Genomic DNA, 21928 nt, shown 5'->3' on the forward strand with positions numbered 1-21928 from the left:
AATCAGTACAATAGAAATTTAATGGGAAGGTGAACATTTATCATAAGTAAGTGCTTTAAATATTCCATGTAGAGTGTAGAAGGAAAAGAGCAAAACATTTTATCATCTTTGTGTATTGCTGCATGGTCATGACCAGTGTTGGGAAGATAAGAAAGCAGGTGATGGGTAGTGGGAATTGGTTTTTGATTTGTGGCTTTTGGGGTTGCATCTCTCAGCATGCTGTATTTTGCTATAAGCTATTTCTAAGCTCTCTGAAATTTGCAGTGTTGTTTTTTTTCTTTGTTTTTGTTTTTTGTTTTTTCCCTCTACTGGCAGACTTAATATCTGGATTTGTAGCTATTGCATACTTTGTACTTCAGAGCATGGATAGTATCAGTGGCTTTACTTTGGTGAGGTCAGGGAAGGAACTCTTATTTATGTAGGACCTGGCTTTATAGAAAGTTTATATTCATTTTGCCAATACTAGACTATAAAAAGGGATGGGGTCTTGGGAATAGAGTAATATTTGGGTTAGAGATTGGGCTTTTGCCAGAAAAATAGAGAAGCAGCAGCCACATCTAATATCTTAATCCTTTCACTGTAAACATTTGTTTAGCCCTCAGTATTTATCATATGTGCTCTAGGAATGAAACAAATCTGTGTTTTTACCCTCCAGATGCTGATGCGAGAGACTGGCTGAGTAATAAATATTTTTGGTGCAGTGTGATAAATGTATTAATAGCTTTTTAGGAGTCAGGAAGAGGTGGTGGGAAACTTAGTGAAGTGTGTTGTAAGTCCCTGGTGATACAAAACTGAATGTGTTATAAACTGTAAATCAAGGTCACAGAGTCATGGCATTCTCCATCCACCATCTTTTAGTACGATAGCTCTACCATGTGGTGTGGTTAAGGAATGTTACAATAAACCTAGTTCTTTAAAACCCATATTTTTGGTTATAATGAATGAAGAGATCTACATATGACTGAGTTGAGGCTTCTTCTTTCCTGTTTGTGGTATTTGCAGCTTTCCCCAGAACTCATTGCTTGTTTTAGTTCATTCATCTCTAATTACCAAGGCTGAAATAAGTTTCCTTTATTTATACTCCTAAATATGCATATGCATTACAAAAAGAACAAAATTGTCAAAGGAAAGCACTCTCATTTGTAAAAGTCAATAAAAAATTAGATATACCTTATATACAGCAGACTTTTGCGTTATAGGTCCCTATTGTATACTTACATTAACTAACTGCCTTGTACAAAATCAGTTCTAATATATTATTATTATATTATATTGAACTGTACAACTTGAACAGTAGGGAGTCTTTCAAGTTGGCTTTTTTACTTTTTATTTCCCCCTTACGTTCTTGAAAACTTCATAACAATGGGCTATTCTAGACAAATTCTTACTTTCTTCTGCCCCAACTCACCTAACTAAATATTTCCAAGGATTCTGGTACCTTTTACTGGTAAATAGTTGATAAGAAAAAGCTTTCCATGGGCTGTGGTTGCATGTGAGAGCTGGTTTTTGGGCACAGTACTGTTGCTAATATTGGATCACTTTTAAAAGTTACAGAGGTATTGCAAACTGCTTGTTTTTATTTTTATTTTATTTTTTTATTTATCTTGAGAGAGGGTTCACCTGTGTGCAAATGGGGGATGGGCAGAGAAAGAGGGAGAGAGAGAATCCCAATCAGGCCCTGCGCTGACAGCACAGAATCCGACGTAGGGGTCTATTCCGTGAACCGTCAGATTATGACCTGAGCCTAAATCAAGAGTCAGACACTTAATCAACTGAGCCACGCAGGCACCCCTGAGGTGTTCATTTATAAATGTTTTGAGTTTGATCTTTGCATTTCAACCTATCATGTTGTTACCTGCTATTTTTTAGGATATGGTTTCATTGATTCCCAAACGGAGACTTTATCCTGTATTCACATAACTTAAACGATGATAAGTTGAGTCCTATTATATTTTATCTAATGTCATGTTGAAAATAATACTGTTAGAGATAAAAGTATAATTTACTTTTCCCCCATAATTAAGGAATATAGCTATATGAATTTGACATTAATCTTATAGGGCAAAATCTTCAAAATAAAGATGGTGTAGCATGAGTGAGATTTTCACAAGTAGCCAAAATGTTAGAAAAACTTACTCTTGATAAAGTCTTTTTAATTAACACAAAATGGGTTAAGACGCTTTGAATATTACTCATGCTTATTAAGAGTAGTGACACGTTTTGAACAGGCAAAATGCTTTGTTAGTTATATTGGGAATTAAGGTTTTCCTGCATGTTGTTACTTGCTTACGAGCAAGAAAAACGTGATTAAGCAAAGCAGCCTTATTCTTGCCATGTTTAGATGTATGTAAGATATTATTTAGATAAGCTTATTTTTAAGAGGTAAATCTTTTATTATTCTGATAGGTATGTAGGTAAGCTTTTGGGTGAAAAAATAAACACATAAGTATTCTCTTTATTTACCTCTCATAAGTCATAGAACCCTAGAACTGAAAGAACTCTAGAATTTACCTTAGCTTTTTTTTCCCTTTTAATAGAAAAGGAAAATTAATGGTCAGAGGAGTAAAAGTGCCGTTTGTTTAGGAATGTTTTCTTGATGATTTAAAGCAGTTATTATTAAAAACTAGTCTTTATGTTATTTTATAAATATTTACTAGAGTGATTTCTTAGAAAACTTAATATAGGTGCTATATTCCTGGTACTAAACCTCAAATTTGTTGAACCATAATTTAACATAATATATTTTCTGTTTTATAACACTGTCTTTTGCATTTGAAATTTCCTCTTTCTTAGGAAAAAAGGCTGCGTGTCTCTTGATATGTTTGCCACTACTGTGTGCTTACAGAAAACTAACTTCTACTTGAGTAAAGTTAGTGTTTAACATTAATTCCCCAGATACGTTATCCCTAGCTTAAGTAATTAAAATCCTTAGTTTGTGGTATGTTATTTCCTAGGTTACAGCACTAAATTAATGGTGCATTTCTTTTTTTTATCATTTTCTTTCCATTGTTTAAGAGTTCTTGAAGCCAGCATAGCAGAAAATAAAGCCTGTTTAAAGAGGACGCCTACAGAAGTTTGGAGGGATTCTCGAAACCCTTACGATAGAAAAAGGCAGGATAAAGCTCCTGTTGGACTAAAGAATGTTGGCAATACTTGCTGGTTTAGTGCTGTTATTCAGGTAAGGATCTTCATGCAGATCTTACTTGGTGGGCATGATGGCAATGGAAAGTGGGTTGGGGTGTGTGTCTTTTAAATTGTGTACTTTAAACATAAATGTAAGCAAGGTTTTAATATGCCCTTCTGTCCAATGAACTAGTTGTGGATTGTTAATACTCCTCTCTCTTCTCTTGTCCTCACCCCAGTATGAAGCTTTAATAGTAGAGTGGTACTTACCCCTTTCACTTATTTGGAAATAATCTCCTTCCTCCCTTCTGTTAGGAGTTATTGTCAGAGTAGAAAGAGTAAAAAATATTTTGTATGTATTACTCTGCAAATCTTGAGAAGGATACAACCGAGATATGAAAGCAGAACTGTTATTTTTTGTTGTTGTTAACCAAATTAAATTATTGTACATGATGGTGGATGTTATTCATAGAATTATATTCATTTTAATTACTTATATTCTTAATATAAGGTGACAATTTGTTTGAGGAGGGTATAGATTGACATAATTTTCTAAGCATATGATGTGTAAAGAATAAATATTGATAAATCAAGAGTAATGAATTTTTTTTAACTTGAAAGGCCCTTAATGAAATGTTTCTTGAAACCCTTATTCTAAAATGAAAAATATTTGTATGCTTAGTTATGCATCCTCTTCTCAATTTGGACTAATTTTCTTTTTCTTTCTTTCTTTCTTTCTTTCTTTCTTTCTTTCTTTCTTTCTTTCTCACTTTTCTTTTATGAGATACTATTGTCGTAATTCTTTACTATTCTCAGGTAGACATTGGTAATGTTATCCATCAGATTAGAAAACATGAAATTAAATGATCTCCTTAAAACAATCTATGGGGGCGCCTGGGTGGCTCAGTCAGTTAAGCATCTGACTTCGGCTCAGGTCATGATCTCACAGTTGGTGAGTTCGAGCCCTGCATCAGGCTCCGTGCTCACAGCTTGGAGCCTGGAGCCTGCTTCGGATTCTTTGTCTCTCTCTCTCTCTGCTCCTCCCCTGCTTGCACTCTGTCTCTCTCTCTCAAAAATAAATAAACATTAAAAAATTAAAAAAATAATAAAATAAAAAAATAAAACAATCTATGAATAATAACATACTCAATTTTTATGACCCTTTAGGAAAATCTTTTGTTTTCCTAATACAGTTGAATTATAGCTTATTATTTAGTATTCCTGAGGAGTACTGTTTAAATCATTATGTATGCCATTTTTTCTTATATTTAAAATATCTCTTCATTCTGTAGCTTCCCAAATCTGTAGGTACGATGGTATAAACTTTTGTGTGATATTAAAGCAACTAACTGGTTATTTAGTCCATTTTCTATAAAGTTGTTAATTGTCTTCTGTAATTTTAACCTTTTTTCTACTTCAGTGTTATGATTTCCAACTGTCACCCCCTTTTTTGTTTGGCACATAATATCGTACAATTTGATTCCCTTTGGTTTTCTAGATTTATGTCTCTAAATTCTGTAGTGTATACTAGTTTTAAGTAATATACTGTGTTATTTGTTTTTCAGGGTATTAAAATGTTAATGAATACCTGAATTAACATAAATCTGTAATAATACCTTTGTTCTTGTCTTTGATTATACATTAATTATTCATGTACCTGACAATAATATCTACAATTTTATTAGAATCTTTATGTCTTGCTTTACTTTACTTTGCACTGTTAGTAAGAGTTTTTACATTTTGTTGTTCAATATAAGTTTTAGAATTTAGACCTTATTTTAAAAATATGAAGCACAGTTTGAAGGCTGTGATGTGAGTCTTCAATTATGCTTTGCTGCTTGTATTTGGACAAGTAGATGCTATCTCTGCACTTTAATGGCCAGCTAATGAGGCTCATTGGTTAATGAGGCCTCTTTTAGAAAAACTGTTAGAAGAAAGTACTTGCAAATAATCAATATTTCTTAGTTAGAATAGGTGCTTTGTATTTCTTTACACCGTATTGTAAGAAAGTCCTGTTTGAAATGATGACTAAATTCATACTAATAGAAATGGGGATAACCACTTTTTGTTTTCATAGGATAAACTTCTTTCAGTATCTTGGTTCAAATTTTTTTTTAATTTTCTTTTATATTTATTTGAGAGAGAGAGAGAGAGAGAGAGAGAGCGTGAGCATGCAAGAGTGGGGAAAGGGCAGAGAGAGAGACACACACACAAAATCCAAAGCAGGCTATAGGCTCTGAGCTGTCAGTATAGAGTTTGACACAGGGCTCGAACTTATGAACCACCAGATCATGACCTGAGTCAAAGTGGGACGCTTAACTGACTGAACTACTCAGGCACTCCCAGAATTTTATTTTATTTACTTATTATTATTATTTTTTAATGTTTATTTATTTTTGAGAAAGACAGAGTTTAAGTGGGGGTAGGGGCAGAGAGAGAGAGAGACAGAGAGACAGAGGGAGAGACACAGAATCCAAAGCAGGCTCCAGACTCTGAGCCATCAGCACAGAGCCCGACGCGGGACTCGAACTCACTAACCGCAAGATCATGACCTGAGCCGAAGTCAGACACTTAATTGACTGAGACATCCAGGTGCCCCCAGAATTTTATTTTATTTTATTATTATTATTATTATTATTATTATTATTATTATTATTTTTAATTTTTAACGTTTATTTTTGAGACAGAGACAGAGCATGAGTGGGGGAGGGGCAGAGAGGGAGACACAGAATCCAAAACAGGCTCCAGGCTCTGAGCTGTCAGCACAGAGCCCATTTGGGGCTCAAACCCACGAGCTGTGAGGTCATGACCTGAGCCAAAGTCAGACACTCAACCGACTGAGCCACCCAGGCACCCTGAGAATTTTATTTTAAAGTGAAGAAATTAAGCAGAGTGTTTTTGTGCAGGCATCTGTTCTTCAATCATTGTGGAAATTAAAAATTTGATTCTTCAAACATTAGATAAGTTATATAGTAGTTCTTGTATATTAAATTGATTGCACATGGAAGAATAGTATCCTTAAATATTTTATGTTATTAAGTTTATTCATTTTTGAGAGAGAGGGAGAGACAAAGAGAGAAAACGAATGAACGAATACAAGCAGGGGAGGGGCAGAGAGAGAGGGAGACAGAGAATCTGAGGCAGGCTCTGAGCTGTCAGCACAAAGCCAGATGTGGGGCTTGAACTCAACAATCTGTGTGATCCTGACCTGAGCTGAAGTCGGATGCTAAACTGACGGAACCACCCAGGCACCCCTTAGTTCAAATTTGAAACTGTTGTCCATCTATTTCTACTCTAAGTGGTGTTTGCTAATCTTAGCTTTTGTTTTACTTTTCAAATTTTTGGTGTTTTTTGGTGGGGAAGAGAATGGACTACAAAAATTGCTTGTCCTATTTAAAATTTGAAATAATTTCACTAATTTTTAAATTTTTCCTTGGATTAGTGGCTGTGTAACTGGTAATGTAGCCTTACCACACTCCTAACATAGGCTAGTATAGGGTTCTTGGGATTATTGTTATTATTATATTATTTTTTGCAAAATCTAGACACATTGCAGAAATGATCTCTAGCCTTGAAAAGTTTGGGTTATAATGAAGTATTAAGATTATTGGCTTTTGGGTGTGTGGATACACATTACACTTCAGGTTTTGGGAAATTGTGGGTAGGAAGAAAAATTTGTCAAAAGACCACTTCAAGGTTTTGTTTTTTGTTTTTGCTGTTATTTTATTTTATTTTATTTTATTTTATTTTATTTTATTTTATTTTATTTTATTTTATTTTATTTTTTTAACATTTATTTATTTTTGAGACAGAGACAGAGCATGAACGGGGGAGGTTCAGAGAGAGAGGGAGACACAGAATCTGAAATAGGCTCCAGGCTCTGAGCGGTCAGCACAGAGCCTGACGCGGGGCTTGTACTCACAGACCGCGAGATCATGACCTGAGCCGAAGTCGGACGCTCAACCGACTGAGCCACCCAGGCGCCCCATGTTTTTGCTGTAATTTTAAAGTCTATTCTATTTTTTTAAAAATTTTTTAAATGTTTATTTTTTAGAGAGATAGAGTGGGAGTGGGAGAGGGGCAGAGAGAAAGGGAGACGCAGAATCCTAAGCAGGCTCCAGGCTCTGAGTAGTCAGCACAGAGCCCGATGTGGGGCTCGAACGCAAAAACCGCGAGGTCATGACTTGAGCCGAAGTTGTATGCTCAACTGATTGAGCCACCCAGGTGCCCAAGTCTATTCTATTTTTAAGTAGCTTTTCATTTCCATCTCTAGTAATTAAAATCTTTTATCTTTTTTCATTTTGTGACATTACTTTTTAATTCCATGGATATCATCTGAGGTGTAAAAATTTATCATCATAAATGGAATTTTTCACCTATGAAAGAAAGTCGGGCAGGAAATCTCTTGTTAGTGCTGGAAGTCTCTTATTTTTTTTTCCAAAGTGAATTGAAACTTGTTCAAACTATGACGTAAATGTACTGTAAAGTTTCACTTACAGGGTTTTCTCAGGGGTGGAATTTACTTAGTTGGCGGGACTAGTGTGAAACAACTGGGACTTCTTTTCCTTGTAAATATATCTGCCAGTTATAGACATTTACTTGGATTATAAACCTCTAACTGCAGAATAGGTAGCGGGGATAGACTACAGAGGGTACATCTTTGTTTTACTTGTTCTTTTAGATACTGGCACCAATATTTTGGGAGAAAAGGGAAACGATATCAGAAAGGGACTATAAGCAAGGAGAAGATGGTACAGAGGATGGCTTAAATCTTTTGGATGCTAGCAATATTAGCCTGACCGTTCTAGATTGGGCATTAACTCGTTATCTAGTCGAGTATTTTTATCCTGGAAGTTATATGTAAAAGGACTAATTGGTGCTCTTTTTCTCCACTAGGGTATCAGTGAAATGAGGTACTCATTTAGAGGTATATATTCTTTCTTGCTAGTTTGGGGTATAATTCATGGATTCTCATGATGGCCCTTGGTGCCTTTCCCATTTGGATGCCTCTGAGATGCTCAGAAGTAAGATGCTCATATATCTGTTTGCCTTGTACAGCCCCAGTTCACTTCTACTGTAGATCCATTGGTGCTTATTAATAAGTCTTATAACTCTATTTCACACTCAAAAGGGTTGTTAGTTGGAAGATAAAGGATATGGTCACCTTCCTCATAAATCGTGTAATTCCACAAGTATCCTGAGGGCAGAGCACAGATTTTCTAGGTTATTGTTTTATACCAGTATATAGTATAGTGTCTAACACATTGGAGGAATCCTTTAGGTAATTATTGCATGGGTGACTGAAAGAACCAAAAAGGAGCATATATTATATATGGTGGAATTGAAAACTTAAGATGCTTCTCTCACCCAAATGATCGGGATCGAGAAGATGCTATAAGTTTTCAAAAAATGTTAGGATATCATTTAACATGTTTATTCACATTATTTTCTCTTAACTCTTTAATTTTCAGCAAAGAACAGAAGTACCTGGTTCAAAGAGAAAATACAAAATTCCACAGCAATAAAAGGCTTATAGTGAAAAACAACAGTAATCTGCCCCAAACCTCCCTACCTTATAGTGATGAGTCTTAAAAGTAACTACAACCAGTTCTAGATTTTTTTCTTGTCATTTTTCTAAATGACATGCCTTCCTGCTGAGATAGATGAGGATTTAGCTGTCCATTTCATGTACCTAGAATTGCCTTTCTTTTCATTCTCAACATAGTTATATCATAAGTTTAAATAGTCAGTAGTCACTGTTTACATTTTCTATGATTTTGTAAACATTATAATGGTTTACTAGGAGTATCCCTTTGTAATTTTTTGTTTTCCTGGAGTAGTCAGTTTCCCATTTTTTTCTTTCCATTTTTTATTTACTTATTCTTAAAATTTCCTCTAACATCCCTGTTATGGTTCTGTATGCACAAACATATTAACTCTATCTCCCTCTTTCTTGCTTTCTTTCTTTGTTTCATTTTTTTTTTTTTTTAAATTTTTTTTTTTTTTCAAGTTTATTTATTTTTGGGACAGAGAGAGACAGAGCATGAACGGGGGAGGGGCAGAGAGAGAGGGAGACACAGAATCGGAAACAGGCTCCAGGCTCTGAGCCATCAGCCCAGAGCCCGACGCGGGGCTCGAACTCCCGGACCGCGAGATCGTGACCTGGCTGAAGTCGGTCGCTTAACCGACTGCGCCACCCAGGCGCCCCTCATTTTTTTTTAATTAAAAATTTTTTTTTAACATTTCTCCATTTTTTTTTTTTTTTTTTTTTTAGAGTAAGAGAGACAGAGTGTGAGTGGGGGAGGAGCAGAGAGAGAGGGAGACACAGTATCTGAAGGAGGCTCCAGGCTCTGAGCTATCAGCACAGAGCCCGATGCGGGGCTCAAACTCAGAAATCGCGAGATCATGACCTGAGCTGAAGTCGGCTGCTTCGACTGAGCCGCCTAGGCACCCCTGTTCGTTCGTTTGTTCATTCGTTCCTTCCTTCCTTCCTTCCTTCCTTCCTTCCTTCCTTCCTTCCTTCCAAATTTGGTTCCCTTTACCACAGATTTCTCTGTCTCAGGTTCAAGCTGGATTCTGATTCTTTGTGTTTTAAGTATGATTGCTGGCTTTCTAAAAGGAAGCCTAGAGAAAGGTGATTGTGTGAAGGTTGATTGGGGATCACTTTGCAGGGTTTTTTACTTACTCCTCCTATTTGTAGCCCTGAGTCTCATTGCCTCACACACACACAGACACTATGATTTTTCTGAAACCAAGTCCATTCAGTTCAGTTATATCCAAAGACAAAATTTCCTGTATCCCACAGAAGGAAGTGGTAGTTGTCTCAATCTTCTGTATCTGGGAAGGACATGGAGATTTAATTGCTCTGTATACAGACTTTCATCTTTTAATCATGCCATCTATTTCCAGTCCCTGCCTTACTCTGAACTTATATGATACCATTCTTTTTTTTTTTTTTTTCCTAATCCACCAAGGAGAAGTGATCTTACTTTTCCTCAGTATCTTCATTATAGACAGTTTATATCCCTTTGCTTTCTTGTCATTGCTCTTTGTTTTCCACAAGTTATTTGAAATCTCATCTCATAGCTTTCTGTTATTAACAAGAGTTTAGCCAAATTCCATTTTAGCAAGTGACCTTCAAAATTTAGTTTTTAGCTTCGGACTCAGTGAAAGGATACTTGTTTTCAGGATGCATCAATCACAGGCACAGTTTAGGCAGCAGTGACATTTAACTTTTCCCACCTTTTTTTTGAAGAAATAGGTTGATCAATACTATTATGACTATGGTTGAGGATATACAGTATTTGTGACTTAAAAACATTAATTTCTGTGATTTATTGTAATGATCACAAGTTCTACTTAGAGTTGTAGCTTATTAGATTGTATTAGACCACTTACGTGGTCATATTTTTCTGGAACCCAACTCAACCAAACCAAAAGAACATTAACAAAAAAATCAACTATGTCACCTAACACTAAAGCAGTGAGGGATTTTGAGACTAAGCTCTGAAAGATCAGCATTTTTAGAGTAAGCTTCATATTTTGGGCAGATTTTATCCTTGAGACAGTTCCAGAAATGGCTGCTGAGTGGTTGGGAAGGTAAGCATAGTTTTGTACAAACTTGGAGCATTAGTAAATACCTTAGACTTCCAGTTAAATTCTAGAGGGCTAGAATGTTGGATTAGTGGGAACTGAAAATAAGCCAGGCTTCATAGTGTTTGAATTCCAGCTTCATCTCAGTATTGTTTGGATTAAGTTGATCTAGGACTGCAAATGACTCCAGTTTTAGTGCCTGCCAAAAGCAAATGTGTAAATTCTGTTAGAAGGTAATATTATCTAGAACTTTGAATTTTCTCCACTTTTTCCACATAAAAATAAATGTTTAGTATTCAAATCAGTTATAATCAATTATAATCAAAAATTAAAATAACTGGCAATATGAAACCTGAAAATTGAATTGTTTGTTATAATAACTATTAATATGATGAAGGAATTAAAAGCAAGATTGAGAATTTCAATAGAAAAGTAAAAAGTATAAAAAAAAGCAAAATAGAAATTTTAGAATTGCTGAATATAATAAAGTTAATCAGTGGATGACTTTAGCAGTATATTTGACACAACTGAAGAGAAAATTAGTTAACTGGACATTTGGTTTGAAGAACATTTTCAGACTGAAGCCATGAAGTACAGATAAGAGGATATAAGAGATATTTTGGACATGGTGAATTGTGTTGACATAACATTTATGGTTATAGAGGGAAAGTAAAAAGGGAATATAGCAAAAGTAATATTTGAAAAGATGCCTGAGAATATTCCAAATGTGATGAATGGGATCAAGCCACAGATACTGGAAACAATAGGAATCAAGTAGCATAAACATAAAGAATATTGTGCCAAGGCACATAAAATGGAAAAAACTATGGACAAAGAGAAAATCCTAAAAGTAGCCAGGTGGAAAAGATGTATAGGCACACCTCAGAGACACATGGGTTTTGTTCCACACAATCGCAATAAAATGAATATCTTAATAAAACAAGTCAAATCAATATTTTGGTTTCTTAGTGTGTATAAAAGTTATGTTTATACTATACTGCAGCCTATTCAGTATACAGTACGATTACATTTAAAAAAAAAACATGTATACCTTAATTAAAAATAATTTATTGCTAAAAAATACTATTATCTGAGCTTTCAATGAGTCATAATCTTTTTGGTGGTGGAGGGTCTCATTTCAATATTGATGGCTACCAACTGATGAGGGTGGTGGTTGCTGAAGGTTAGGGTGGCTGTGGCAGTTTCTTACACTAAGATGACAGTGAAATTTGCCCAAACAGTTGAAAACCAAATCAATTGAATGAACACTTAGAAGTCACTGTAGTATTATTAATAGGCCTGATTTCAATATTGTTGTGTCCTAAGAAATAGGGAAGCCTGAGGAGAGTCAGAGAGAAGGAGGAATGGCCAGTTGGGGCAGCAATCATAACACATACAACATAATTGATTAAGCTTGTCATCGTTTGTGGGCATGATTTGCAGAGCCCCCCAAAAGTTTACATTAGTAACATGCAAGATCACTGATTGTAGATCACCATAAAAGATATAATAATAGAAATTTTAAAATATTGCAAGAATTACCAAAATGTGACACAGAAACACAGAATGAGTAAGTGCTGTTGGAAAAGTGGTGCCAATAGGCTTGCTTGACAAAGGGTTGCCATCAACCTTCAATTATAGAAAACATGAGCTCTACAAAATGCATTAAGATGAAGCGTTAAAACAAGAGGTGCCTGTATCACCTCTATAAAGAAACAAAACGAAGATTGACAGCTGACTTCTGAACAGAAATACTGTTTTTAGAGTGCTATAAAAAATAACTGGCCATCTAAAATTCTATAACTGTCAAAAATCTTACAAAAATGAAGAAAAACAATTTCACACTAAGCAGAAGCTGAAGTAATTCATCACCAATAGACCCACACCAAAAGAAAAATAATTGTTTAGAAAGGCATTCAGGGAGAAGAAAAATGTTGCCTAATGGGAGTTTAGAGTAAAGAAGTGGGATTGAGATTATCCTAATTTGTCATTATTCTCTTTCCTATTTAAACTCCTCATAAAACAGTCTGTATTTTATCATTTTTCTATCCCATTTCTTCAGTACTCCTTGCTGCCTCTCTTCCATCATTCTACTGAAAAGGTGATTTCCCAGTTGCCAAATCCAAAAGTTAGTTTTCTTCCCTTACCTTACTGGATCTGGCAACATTTGAGAGTATAGGTCCCTGATTTATCATGGTTCAGTTTATGATTTTTTGACATACAGTGGTACAAAAGCAGTATATATTCAGTAGAGGTTGTACTCTAAATTTTGATCATTTCTTGGGCTAGCAGTGTGCCGTACAGTACTTTTTTGTGATGCTAGCTCCTAGTCAGACATATGATCATGAGGGTGAACAATGATATACGTACAACCATTCTGTACCCATACAACCTATTCTGTTTTTCACTTTCAGTACAGTATTTAATAAATTACATTATATATTCACCACTTTGTTATAAAATAGACTTTGTATTAGATGATTTTGCCCACCTGTACGCTAATGTAAATGTTCAGAACACTTTTGAGGTAGGCTAGGCTAAGCGAAGATGTTCGGTACGTTTTGTGTATTAAATGCATTTTCAGCTTAATGATACTTTAATCGTAGGGAGGGTTTATCCAGATGTAACCCCATCATAAATCAAGAAGTTCTGTATTGCAAATCTTGTCCATCTTGAAATTTGCCATTGATTCTTTGAAGTACTTCAGAATTTTCTGTGGTACTTTATTTTTCTATCTTTGTTGAGAAGCCCCTGACCTAGGTACTTTTTAAAGTTCCACAGGTACTCTGATACACTGCTATATTTGAAGGACATTTTCTCCTTTTTCTTTTTGCTTGCATACTCTTCACTTCCCATACTATTCTTATTTTGCCAGAGACTCAATATATTTTATTCTCTGCTTCTTGTTCTCCTCGTGTCTGCATGTAGTGGGTACTCCATAAATATTTATTAAATGAATGAATAAATTAATTACCTCACATGTTCATTTTGTTTGAGAAATACTTCGAGATTACAAGATAACCAAAATATTTTCCTACAGTTTCTGTTGCCAGCTTTATGATTTTATCTTTCTTTCTTTTTCAATTTTTTTTAATGTTTATTATTTTTGAGAGAGAGAGAGACAAAGAGAGAGCAAGCAGGGAAGGGGAAGAGAGAGGGAGACACAGAATCTGAAGCAGGCTCCAGGCTCTGAGCTGTCAGCACAGAGCCCGATGCGAGGCTCGAACTCACAAACCACCAGATCATGACCTGAGCAGAAGTCGGCCGCCCAACCGACTGATCCACCCAGGCACCCTTGGTTTTATATTTCATATTTAGGTCTTTAAACCACATCTATATCTATATATCTATATATCTATATCCTAGTTTTTTCTTTATATATAGTGGGCCAGTTTTCCCAACCCCCAACTCCTAAACAAAATCTTGTTTTGTGATTGATTTGTGGTGCTACCTTTATGTTCTATCAAGTTGGCTCACACAACTTTGCTAAGACCTCATGCATCCTTGCCTCCTATAGTGATTTTCAACAGAAAGGAATATATTTTACATTGTAAAACACTTGACACACACGTGTATATAAAATGCATGCAATGAAAATTTTGCAAACAGTACTCTGGTGTGTTTACTGTGTATGACAGGTTCTGCTATTTTCAGTTGCATTTTATTTCATTTTTTTAAACAAATAATCATGATGATGACAATATGAGTTCTAGGAAGCTTTCCTGTGGACATCTTTCATATGCTCTCATCCTCTGTGAGATCAATAGAATTGTATCTTGGAGTCAGATTTCTATTCTAATATCTTTCTCCTTTCTGGGCTGTGTGTCTTCTTGAGCATAGAGATAATATGTAATTTCTTTATGTCTCTATCACCTAGCAGCTGGCCCATAAATTTATTAGTGCTACATATTTGTAGTATTGATACCTCAAGATAACTCAGCGAATATAACATGTTTAAAAAGTTCTAGACTTAGCATTTGTGTACCTTTTGAGGAAACTGCTTATTAAGCACATAGAGAAAGAAAGATTTAATATATAGTATAATTTTTTGTGTTGTCCACAATTAATTTTCTGCTTTTCAGTACAATAAATATTGTTAATGATAAAGAATAGTGTGTCAGTATATAAGAAATTTGACATCTTCTCCAGGAGAAAATAGGTCTTGTGCTAGTGGCAACAATCCTGTGTATAAGTAGAATAGTTGTCAAAAATAAATCTCTAAGACCAGTCATGTTTTTATAGTTCTGTTAATAGAACTTTCCCCTAGATTTTCTTAAATCGTTGTTCTTTTTCAGTCATTATTCAATCTTTTGGAATTTAGAAGATTAGTTCTGAATTACAAGCCTCCGTCAAATGCTCAAGATTTACCCCGAAACCAAAAGGTAAAACTATGAAAGATTTTTAAGCTGTGTGTGTGTGTGTGTGTGTGTGTGTGTGTGTGTGTGTGTGTGTGTGAGAGAGAGATCATATTCTTTTATCTGTGCTTGATTTTAGGGCAGTTTGTCTCATCAAATATGAAACTGTTACTTTTGAATGTCAGCCCATTAATCTCAGTTACTATAGTAACTTTCTATTCTTTATCAGTATATTATAAATCTGAATTTTTCTTCACATGTGTGTCAATAATATGCTAGTTTATTGTGTCACTTTAGTAATTGCTTTTCACTCTCTCTTTTTTAAGTTCATTTATTTATTTTGGGGGGTGGGGAGAGGAGCAGAGAGAGAGAGAGAATCCCAAGCAGGGATTGACAGCTCTGAGAAAGCACAGAACCCAACATGGGGCTCGATTCCATGAACTGTGAGATCATGACTTGAGCTGAAATCAAGAGTTGTGTTGCTCAACTGACAGAGCCACCTGGGTGCCCCTGCTTTTTTCTTCTTTTTGAATTGTCAAATTTCAGAAACTTTATAGGTTTTAATTTATAATTCAAGGTTTTTCTTCAATTGCCTCCCGAAAAATTGTGTGAAAATAAAAATTTTTGTGTAGATGAGCCCTTTAAAAGATTAGTTTTGCACTGGCTGTCTTTGCAGTGCCAATCTATAACTTCCTTTTTGTAAGTTTATATTGTTAGGCAATATAACGTGACAGAACACACACATAATCAGGGCTAGATTGCCTGGGTATTCTGGCTGTGGATTTAGGGTTTGAACTGTCTGTTCAGTTTCCTTTCCTGAAAGGTGTAAATAATATTAGTAATTATTGTATACGGTTTTGAGAATTAAATGAGGTAAAACATACAAAGGGCTTAGAAGTACATAGTTCATAGTAAGTACCTCAGATGATGTTATTGTATTCATGTTAGTTTTTCAAAGTAGGACTGATGCAGAAATTTATATTTAATGTAAGAAATTAATTATGGAGGTGATACATGTGAGTATTTAGGGCTTTAAGGATCTTGTCATAAAAAAGTTGTAGCCCTAAAAGGGGACTGGTTGCACAAAGAAGTTAAAGTGTTAGGTTACCGTAAAGTATTGAACTTTGCGTGACTTCCTTTTAGTGTTAATGATATGTAATAGAATTATATTTTTCTTCTTTTTTTAATTTTTTTTTTTTAATGTTTACTTATATTTGAGAGAGAGAGGAGAGAGATAGAGTGTGATAGAGCTCAAATTCTTGGACCGCAAGATCATGACCTGAGCCAAAGTTGGACACTTAACCAACTGAGCCACCCAGGCTCCCCTGTTTTTCTTTTTTTTAAAAATATTTATTTATTTATGTTGAGAGAGAGCACGCATACATGTGAGTGAGCAGGGGAAGGAGACAGAGGATCCCAAGCAGGCTCTGTGCTGTCAGTGCAGAGCCTGATGTGGGGCTTGAACTCATAAACCGTGAGATCATGACCTGAGCCTAGACCCAGAGTCAGACACTTAACCAGTTGAGCCACCCAGGCGTTCCTATTTTTCTTTTAGTGTGTAATTTGAAAACCACTTGTTCTGTAAACATGAAACATTTATAATGCAAACTAGTGGGAATACAATGATTTATAGCTAGCTTTTCAGGCTATAATCTTTGAGCAGTAGAGTATCAGGCTGGTAAGCAAGCCTAAACAAGCCATTTTCAAAGGGAACCAAGATTACCTGACAACCCCACAGACTTTCAGAGAAATTAAGCAAAACCCCTTCACTCATTACAGTTGTTCCATGAAATTTTTTGGACTGTTGCTTCCATTATCACACCTTGTTAATAATCACAGTTCTCTCCTCCTCCTTTTTTTTTTTTTTTTAATAATGCTTTCCTTTTTTTTAAATGTTTATTTACTTATTTCGAAAGAGAGAGTGCGCATGTGGCCTACGAGCTGGGGAGGGGCAGAGGGAGAGAGGGAGAGAGAGAATCCCAAGTAGGCTCTGCACTGTCAGCACAGAGCCAAGCGTGGAGCTCCATCTCATGAATTGAGAGATCATGACTTGAGCCAAAATTCAAGAGTTGGGCGCTTAACCGACTGAGCCACCTGAGTGCCCCCACAGCTCTTTCTTCTCATGTCTCAGTTGAAGTATATTTATAATTTACGTGACATTATTTGGAAATATTGCTTCCAATTAGGTATTTATATGTATCTTGACTTTTTCTCTTTTGTTTCTGGATTTTAGTGCTTTAAAGAGTTTTAATTTATTTTATTTTTCAAAATGTTGAATAAGACCAAGTTAGTTTTAGAGTTGTATTTAAAAACGATCATAACATCCATGCTTATGTACCAGAGCTAATTTTAAGATTGTTCAGCTGAGTACCCGTGAAATATATAAATCTTACCTTCACCTTTCTAGAGAAATTTGTTTTCTTGCAGTAGCTGGATCAGTATGTCCAGGTGTCCCTTTAGGTTAAGGAATTAAAAGGATCTCTACTTCAATTGTGAAAAAAAACCCTTTATTTAGAAGAATCTGTGCAGTTTTTTAAAAGATTATTTCACAAATGAAGTTATTCTTTAAGTTTATTATTTTTATTTATTTTGGTAGAGAGATAGCAAGCAGGAGAGGGGCAGGAGAGGGAGACAGAATCTCAAGCAGGCTCTGCACTGGCCCCACAGAGCCTGTTGCGGGGCTCAAACTCATGAACCCTTGAGATCATGACTTGAGCTGAAGTCAAGAGTTGGATGCTTAACTGACTGAGCCACCCCAGTGCCGCTGAAGTTATTCTTTAATGTGGCATGGTAACATCAATACATACTATAACTGACATCTCTGAAGCAGGTATGTGGGACTAATAGGTAGTTATCAGCCCCTTATTGGTGCTACGTTCAGCTGAGGTGATGAAAAACACCAGGTGTACTGACTGAGCCACCCACATGCCCCAAGGTACTGTTTGTAATTTTAATGTCTAGGAGAATTGTGAGGTACTAGAAGCATAAAGATGGATTCTCACCGTAAACATCTCACCCCTCCCCACTCCCATTCGTAATGTCTTTTGGCTTAAACAGTCATAAACTGATGACAAAACATGTTCAAATGTTGAGAAAACAGAGATAAATAGTTCATAATAGTGGTAATCTTCATACAAATAGCTAAAACCTTATTACTCATAAGGTATATTATTTAAAGTCTTGTTTAAGGGTGAATATTTCCAAATAAACAATATTTTCTCATTTTCCACTACTCAGAGATAAGATGCATATGAGCAGGGAATATGTTTAATTGAATTCCGTTTGGCAAACACCTGACGGAATTTGAATTTTCAAATGACAGAGTCATTCTGGAATTTCTGTCTTTAGTTATGAATAAAGTAATAAGATTGGATTTACAGGTTTCAGTAAATTTTGAAGGATTCAAAGCATGCAAAGTATATTTTCTGACTGCGGTGGAATAAAGATGGAATTTGACAACAGAAAGATATTAGAAAATCTCTCTGATTATGGGAAATTAAGTAATATACCTTTAAATAACCCAAGGGACAAAGAGAAAATCAGAGGGGAAATTTCAGAATATTTTAAATTAAAACACAACATACCAAAATTAGAAGGATATAGCTAAGGCAGATGTTAGTGGAAAACACATGAACTAAACACATTAGAAATTAAGAATAGTTTCATATTTATGACATTGGCTTGCACATCAAGAAATTAGAAAAAAAAAAAGCGCATTAATATTTGAAAGTAGAAGAAAGGAAATAATAAAGATAAGAGCTAGATTATTGAAATAGAAATGAAATTGAAATAGTAGAGAAAATTAATGGAACCAAAAGCTGCTTCTTAAGATCAGTAAAATGAATTTCTAGGTAGTCTGAGCAAAAAAAAAGAAGAAACAAATTACCAGTATAAACAATGAAAGAGAGGGACATCACTATAAATTCTCTAGAAAATAAAATAGAATAGTGGAATATTATAAATAGACAAATATCTTGAAAGCCACAAACTACTGAAGCTCACTGATGGAAAAATAGATAACCTGAGTATCCCTATATTACATAAAGAAATAGAATTTTTAGTTAACCTACTCACCAAAAAATTCAACAATGAAGTAGCTTACTGGTGAATTATACCAAACATGTAAGGAAAGAATAATACCAGTTCTCTACATGTTTTTTCAGAAAATTGAGAATGAGGTAAAACTTCCCAGTTCATTCCATGCACCCAGCATTACTGTGAAGCCAAATAGAAAAAGATATTTCTTTTATTTTTTTTTAATTTTTAAATACTTTTTTAAGTTTATTTATTTTGAAAGAGAGAGCATGTGTGAGCAGGGCTGGGTCAGAGGAAGAGGGAGAGAGAGAATCCCAAGTAGGCTGTGTGCTGTCAACACTGAGCCTGACACAGGGCTCCATCCTAGGAACTGCAAGATGGTGATCTGAGCTGAAATCCAGGTGCGCTGCTCAACCGACTGAGCCATCCAAGCACCCTTAGAAAAAGATATTTCAAGAAAAGGAAACTAATGACCAATATTCTTCATGAACATAAAAGCAAAATGTTGTAGCAGATATGTGGCAAATAACTCTTGAAACATCCATAAAGGATACTACCTCAGCAACTGGAGTTTATGTAGACTGCAAGGTTGGTTTAGTGTTCAAAAATCAGTCTAATTCACCATGGTAACAGACTAAAGAAGAAAACCATATAATCACCTTAGTAGATAAAGAATTTGACAAAAGGTGATGTACCTAAAATCTCTCAGAAACTAGAAACTGGAAGAAGCTTTTTTATCTTGATAAAAATCATTTATGAAAAGCCTACGACTAATATAATACTTAGGTGAAAGACTGAATGCTTTGCCCCAAAAATCAGGAGCAAGCAAGGATATCTGTCCTCACCACTTCTGTTAAACAGTAGACTGGAGTTCTTAACCATTGCTATAAAGGAGAAAAAGGAAATAAACATGAAGATTAGAAGGGAAGAAATAAAGGTGTCTTTGTGTATATGCTTGGTTGTCTATGTAGAAAATTCTAAGTACTGTACAAAAATAAATAAAAGATGGTAGAACCAAGGAATGAACTCAGCAAGGTTACCTGATATGAGGCAAACATGCAAAAATCAATTTTATTTCTAGGGGCACCTGGGTGGCTCAGTCAGTTAAGTGTTGGGCTGTTGACTTCAGCTCAGGTCATGATCTCACAGTTCATGAGTTCGAGTTCTGTGTCGGGCTCTGCACTGACAGCACAGAGCCTTCTGGGGTTCTGTCACCCTCTCTCTCTTCCTCCCCCTCTTCTTCTTTCTCTCTCAAAAGAAACTTTAATTTTTTTTTTAATGTTTATTTTTGAGAGAGAGAGAGAGAGAGAGAGAGAGAGACAGAGTGTGAGCAGGGGAGGGGCAGAATAGGAAGGAGACACAGAATCAGAAGCAAACTCCAGGCTTCCAGCTGTCAGCACAGAGCCTGATATAGGGCTCGAACTCATGAACTCTGAAATCATGACCTGAGCCGAAGTTGGACGCTTAATCAACTGAGCCACCCAGGCGCCCCTCAAAATAAACTTAAAAAAAATCAGTTGTATTTGTAAATACAGTGGGAAATTTAAATTAAAAAATACATATATACAGTAGCATAAAATGTGGACTATTTGGGGTAAAGTGGACAAAAGATACTTATAGAAAACCACAAAATTTTGCTGAGAGAAATTAAAGAGATAGATATATTTAAGGATGAGAGGATTCAATATTGATTGTTATGATATCAATTATCCCCAGTTTAATCTATAGATTCAGTGCAATCCTGATCATAATCCCAGCAGGCTTTTTCATAGGAATTGACAAATTGATATTACATTTGTATGGAAAATTGGACTACTAGAATAGCCATAGTAATTTTAAAAAGAAAGACAATGTTGGAAGAATCAACTCTAATGCATTATTTTTGGTGAAAAGATAGTCTAGTCATACAGATCAATGGAACAGAATAGAATCCAGAAATAGACCTACACATATAGAGTGAGTTGATTTTAATGAGAATTGACAAAACAATTCAGTATCAGTAGACAAAGGAAAATCTTCTAAACTGATGGTATCGTAGACAAAAAGATAACCCTCAGCCCTTACAGAACGTATCTTTTTCAAATATATGAAAAAAACTGATAATGGATTATAGACCTAAAAGAAAACAAACTAAAAATTCTTGATGAAAACATTAGAGAAAATTTTAATGCCTTAGGTTAAGAAAAGATTTCTTTTTTTTTTTTTTTAATTTTTTCAAACGTTTTTTATTTATTTTTGGGACAGAGAGAGACAGAGCATGAACGGGGGAGGGGCAGAGAGAGAGGGAGACACAGAATCGGAAACAGGCTCCAGGCTCTGAGCCATCAGCCCAGAGCCTGATGCGAGCCTGACGCGGGGCTCGAACTCACGGACCGCGAGATCGTGACCTGGCTGAAATCGGACGCTTAACCGACTGCGCCACCCAGGCGCCCCAAGAAAAGATTTCTTAAGTGGGAGAAAACAAGGACACAAATCATAAAAAAAAATGATTAATTGGACTTCATCAAAATTAAAAACTTATTATCTGAAAAATTTATACAAAATGAAAAGTTAAGCCACAACTGGGAGCAAATTGCTCTCAGCCAATTTCTGTGGCTAGAAAATCTTTCTGAATTTCAAAGGGTGAAATTGTAAATGATGTTAAATGCAGCTACTACATTTGGCTAAATTATGAAAATATCACCACATGCAGAAACTATTCAAACTATTCTTAGTCTTTTTTTAAAAAAGACTTATTAAGGTGTAACTGACGTACAATATACTGTATACTATAAAGTGCACACTTAGCAAAACACGTATCAGATAAAGGAATTGTATCTAGA

At 35.3% G+C, this 21928-nt stretch overlaps 1 protein-coding gene across 4 annotated transcripts in view; it reads left to right on the forward strand.

Annotated features, from left to right (window-relative positions):
- The window catches only part of USP25 (ubiquitin specific peptidase 25), a 161128-nt gene that overhangs the window by 52782 nt on the left and 86418 nt on the right, over positions 1-21928 (forward strand). For all 4 annotated transcript variants that reach the window (XM_086675759.1, XM_086675761.1, XM_086675762.1 and 1 more), the window contains 2 exons: positions 3016-3178; positions 15012-15098. In XM_086675759.1, the coding sequence (XP_086531885.1) occupies positions 3016-3178; positions 15012-15098 (250 nt within the window). The remainder of the gene's footprint in view (positions 1-3015; positions 3179-15011; positions 15099-21928) is intronic.

The sequence above is a fragment of the Puma concolor genome, chromosome C2 (assembly GCF_028749965.1).
Source record: "Puma concolor isolate L17-30 chromosome C2, mPumCon1.1.hap2, whole genome shotgun sequence".
NCBI classification, from domain to species: Eukaryota; Metazoa; Chordata; class Mammalia; order Carnivora; family Felidae; genus Puma; species Puma concolor.